At 43.5% G+C, this 5112-nt stretch overlaps 1 protein-coding gene across 1 annotated transcript; it reads right to left on the reverse strand.

Moving 5' to 3' along the window:
• Positions 1–868: 868 nt before the first annotated feature.
• LOC104519624 (ephrin type-A receptor 2) lies at positions 869–4850 on the reverse strand (the record flags this gene model as incomplete). Its single annotated transcript, XM_010167584.2, has 5 exons — positions 869–1028; positions 3523–3716; positions 4202–4351; positions 4462–4671; positions 4789–4850. Coding segments are annotated over 5 exons (776 nt in total), but the record flags the coding sequence as incomplete, so codon positions are not given.
• Between the last annotated feature and the right edge of the window lie 262 nt (positions 4851–5112).

Below are 5112 nucleotides of genomic sequence, written 5' to 3' on the forward strand. Positions count from 1 at the left end.
GGGGACACCATGGGGACATCATAGGGACACCACACGGACAGTGTGACAACAGTATGGGGACACCATGGGGACAGTATGGGGTCAGCGAGGAGACACAATGAGGAAACCATGGGGACACCATGGGGACACATCTAGGGACAGCATGGAGATGTTATGGGAATACCAAGAGGACAACATAGAGACACCATGGGGACAGTACAGGGACACCATGGGGACAACATGGGGACAGTTATGGGGACAGAATAGAAATACCAAGGGGACACCATGGGGACACCACAGGAACAGTATGGGGACACCATGGAGATGCCAAGGGGACATCATGGGGACACCACAGGGACAGCATGGGGACACCACGGGGACAGGGTCAGTGTCAGCATGGGGACACCACGGGGACACCACGGGGACAGCGCCCACCAGGGACACCATGGGGACAACATGGGGACAGTTATGGGGACAGAATAGAAATACCAAGGGGACACCATGGGGACACCACAGGAACAGTATGGGGACACCATGGGGATGCCAAGGGGACACCATGGAGATGCCAAGGAGATATCAAGGGGACATTATGGAGATGCCAAGGGGATACCAAGGTGACACCATGGGGATGCCAAAGGTATGCCAAGAGGACAGTATGGGGACACCATGGGGACGCCATGAGGACACCACAGGAACAGTATGGGGACACCAAGGGGATGCCATGGAGATGCCAAGGGGACACTATGGAGATGCCAAGGAGATATCAAGGGGACATTATGGAGATGCCAAGGGGATACCAAGGTGACACCATGGAGATGCCAAGGGGATACCAAGGTGACACCATGGGGACACCACAGGGACACCGTGGTGCCATCCTGGGGACAAGGACTCACTCGCTGCTCATCTGCAGGACCTTCTCGATGGTGCTGTAGCCCGAGGCCATGAAGTGCTGGGTGTACTGGGGCATGCGGATGGACTCCAGCCACTCGGGCACGGAGCGGAACGGGATCCCCTCGGAGCCACCGGTGCTGGGCAGGCGGATGGACACCCTGGGGGGGGGGAGAGGAGCCTGAGAACGGGAACGGGGGGAAACTGGGAAAACTGGGAAAAATGGGAGGAGGGAAAAATGGTGGAGAAATGAAACGGGGAGGAAAAAAATGAGGGAAAAGGGGAGGGTGGAAAAAAATGATGCAGAAATGAAGGGATGGAAAAATGATGTGGAAATGAGGGAGAAATGGGAAGTGCAAAAAAATGGTGAAGAATTGAAATGATGGAAAAATGATGTGAAAAGGGAAGGATGGAAAAAATAATGAGAAATTGGAACATGCAAAAAATGATGGAGAAATTAAATGATGCAAAAAAATGATGGAGAAATGGAAAGATGCAAAAAAATTGTGTGAAAGTGGCAAGATGCAAAAATAATGCAAAAAATGGTGAAGAAATGAAAGGATGGAAAAATGATGTGAAAATAGGAGGATGGAAAAATAAAACAAATTAAAGGATGTAAAAATGATGTGAAAAGGGAAGGATGGGAAAATATTGAGAAGTCAGAACATGCAAAAAATGATAAAGAAATTAAATGATGAAAAAAATGATGGAGAAATGGAAAGATGCAAAAAATGGTGCAGAAATGAAAGGAGGGAAAAAAATGGTGTGAAAATGGGAGGATGGAGAAAGTACTGAGAAATCAAAACGTGAAAAATAGTAAAGAAATGAAATGATGGAAAAAATGATGGAGAAATGCAAAAAAATGAGGTAGAAATTCAAAGATGCAAAAAATAATGAGGAAATGGAGAGATGTGAAAAAAAAAATGGAGATGGAAAAACAATGAGAAATCAGAACATGGGAAAAAATGATAAAAATTAAATGATGCAAAAAAAAAGTTTAAAAAATTAAATGATGAAAAAATTGTAAAGAAAAGAGAGGATGGAAAAATGACGTGGAAAGGGAAGGATGCAGAAAATGACACAGAAATTGAGAGCTGGAAAAAATGAGGCCAAAATAAAAGGATGGAAAAATAATGGTGAAATGAAACGATGCAAAAAAATGGTGAAGAAATGAAATTGTGCAAAAAATGAGGCAGAAATGGAAAGATGCAAAAAGAATGGGAAAGAAATTAAATGGTACAAAAAATGGTGCAGGAATGAAAGGATGGAAAAAATGATGTGAAAATGGAAAGATGCAAAAATAATGCAGAATTTTTAATGATGCAAAAAAATGTAAAGAAATTCAAAGATGCAAAAGATGGTTCTGAAAGGAAAGGATGGGAAAAATGATGTGAAAATGGGAGGATGGAAAAAAATGATAGAGAAATGGAAAGATGAAAAAAAAATAGTATAGAAATGGAAAAGTGGAAAAAAAATGATGTAGAAATGAAAAGGTGAAAAAATAACATAGAAATTAAATGATGCAAAAAAAAAATGATGCAGAAATGAAATGGTGCAAAAAAAATATGAGAGGATGCAAAAATAAAAATTAACAAGAAATGGAAAGATGGAAAAAACTAATGTGCAAATGAAATGATGGGAAAATGGTGTGAAAATGGGAGGATGTGAAATGGAATGAGAAATGAGAAGATGCAAAAAAGAATGCAAAAAAAAACCTGATTGGAAATGGAAAGATGGGAAAATCACGCTGAAATTAAATGATGGAAAACATGTAAAGAAATGAAAGGATGAGAAAAATTACGTGAAAATGGGAGGAGGCAGAAAATGAGGCAGAAATTGAGAGCTGGAAAAAATGAGGCAGAAATGAAAGGATGGAAAAAATGGTGGAGAAATGAAATTGGGTAAAAAATGAGGCAGAAAGAGAGAGAAGTAAAAAAAGGATCTGAAAATGGAAGGGTGGAAAAAGTAACGAGGAATGGGAAGGTGCAAAAAATGGTAAAGAAAGGAAATAATGCAAAAAAATGGGAAAGAAATTAAATGATGTAAAAAAATGATGCAGAAAGGAAAGGATGGAAAAAAAGGATGTGAAAATGGGAGGATGGAAAAATGACGCTGAAATTAAATGATGTAAAAAATGTAAAGAAATGAAAGGATGGAAAAATAACACAGAAATGAAATGATGCAAAAAATGATGTGAAAAGGGAAGGATGGAAAAAAGTAATGAGAAGAGGCAAAAAAATCTGCAAAAAATGGAATAATGCAAAGAAATGGGAAAGAAATTAAATGGTACAAAAAATGATGCAGAAAGGAAAGGATGGAAAAAATGATGTGAAAATGGAAGGACGCAGAAAATGACGCTGAAATTAAATGATGCAAAGAATGTAAAGAAATGAAAGGGTGGAAAAATGATGTGAAAATGGAAGGACACAGAAAATGACACAGAAATTGAGAGCTGGAAAAAACGGGGCAGAAATGAAACGGTGCAAAAAATGGTGGAGAAATGAAATTGTGTTAAAAAACGAGGTGGAAACACAAAATAGAAAAGCTCAGGAACGTGGAGATGCAAAAAAACCCCCCAAAATCCCAAAGAAGTGCCATTTTCACGCCCCTCCTGACCCCCCCTCTGTCCCCATCCCGTCCCTGGTGGTATCTCACCGGGGGTCAAAGTCCGCCAGCGCCTTGAGGGACTCGGGTGCTCGGACCAGCTTGTCCAGGATGCTGACGACATCGGTGAACTTGGGGCGCCGGGCGCGGTCCTGCTGCCAGCACTGAAGCATCAACTGGTAGATGGCAGAGGGACAATCCAAGGGGGCGGGAAGACGGAAGCCTTCGTTGATGGCCTTCATCACCTAGGAGGAGGAGGAGGAGGTTGAGTGGTGTCCTACCTAAAAATGGGGATTTGTAAGAATGTCCCCTCAAAAAAACCAACCAATTGGGTGAAGGTTGAGTGGTGTCCCACCTAAAAATGGTGATTTGTGATTTGTAAGAATGTCTCCTCAAAAAAACCCAATTGGGTGAAGGTTGAGTGGTGTCCCACCTAAAAATGGTGATTTGTGATTTGTAAGAATGTCTCCTCAAAAAAACCCAATTGGGTGAAGGTTGAGTGGTGTCCCACCTAAAAATGGTGATTTGGAAGAATGTCCCCTCAAAAAAACCCCAATTGGGTGAAGGTTGAGTGGTGTCCCACCTAAAAATGGTGATTTGGAAGAATGTCCCCTCAAAAAAACCCCAATTGGGTGAAGGTTGAGTGGTGTCCCACCTAAAAATGGTGATTTGGAAGAATGTCTCCTCAAAAACCCAACCAATTGGGTGGAGGAGGAAGGTGGGTGCTCACCTCATGGTTGGAGAGCTCCCAGTAGGGTCGCTCGCCGTAGGACATCACCTCCCACATGACGATGCCGTAGCTCCAGACGTCGCTGGCTGAGGTGAACTTGCGGTAGGAGATGGCTTCAGGTGCCGTCCAACGGATGGGGATCTTCCCACCCTGTGACAACATCATCATCAACCTTAAACCCACCCAAAAAACACCCTTCCACCATGGTCACCATGGTCACCATGGTCATCAAACCACCCCCCAACCTTGGTGGCACTCACGCTGGTGGTGTAAGTGGCTTCAGGATCATCTTCCAACACTCTGGAGAGTCCAAAATCAGACACTTTACACACCAAATTGCTGTTGACCAAGATATTCCGAGCGGCCAAATCCCGGTGGACGTAATTCATGTTGGCCAAGTACTTCATGCCGGCGGCAATGCCCCTCAACATCCCCACCAGTTGGATGACACCAAACTCCCCCTCTTTTTCCTGGGGGAAAAGGAGAATTTGGACTCAAAAATCCATCTCTTGTCCCCATCTCTTGCCCACCATCTTCTCTGGTGGCTTTTGGTGGCTCCAGCTCCGTTGTCACCACGTTTGACGTACCCGCAGGAATTTATCCAACGCGCCGTTCTCCATGTACTCCGTGATGATCATGAAGGGTTTGTCTGTGCCACCACCACCAACAAAAAAAGACCCAAAATGGGTAAAATGTTCCTCAAATTCCTCCCAAGCTTCCAAAAAAATTCCAAACCCCCCAAAAAATCACCCCCAAAAACTCCCCGACACCCCCCAAAACCACTCCAATAAATAAAGAACACCCTCAAAAATATCAAACCCCTCCAAAAGTTCCCAATCTCCTCAAAAAAATGTCCAAAAAATGCCAACCGCCCCCCAAAAACCCCCCCAAACCAAAACTCTGACCCCACC

The sequence above is a fragment of the Antrostomus carolinensis genome, unplaced genomic scaffold (assembly GCF_000700745.2).
Source record: "Antrostomus carolinensis isolate BGI_N321 unplaced genomic scaffold, ASM70074v2 scaffold10895, whole genome shotgun sequence".
NCBI classification, from domain to species: Eukaryota; Metazoa; Chordata; class Aves; order Caprimulgiformes; family Caprimulgidae; genus Antrostomus; species Antrostomus carolinensis.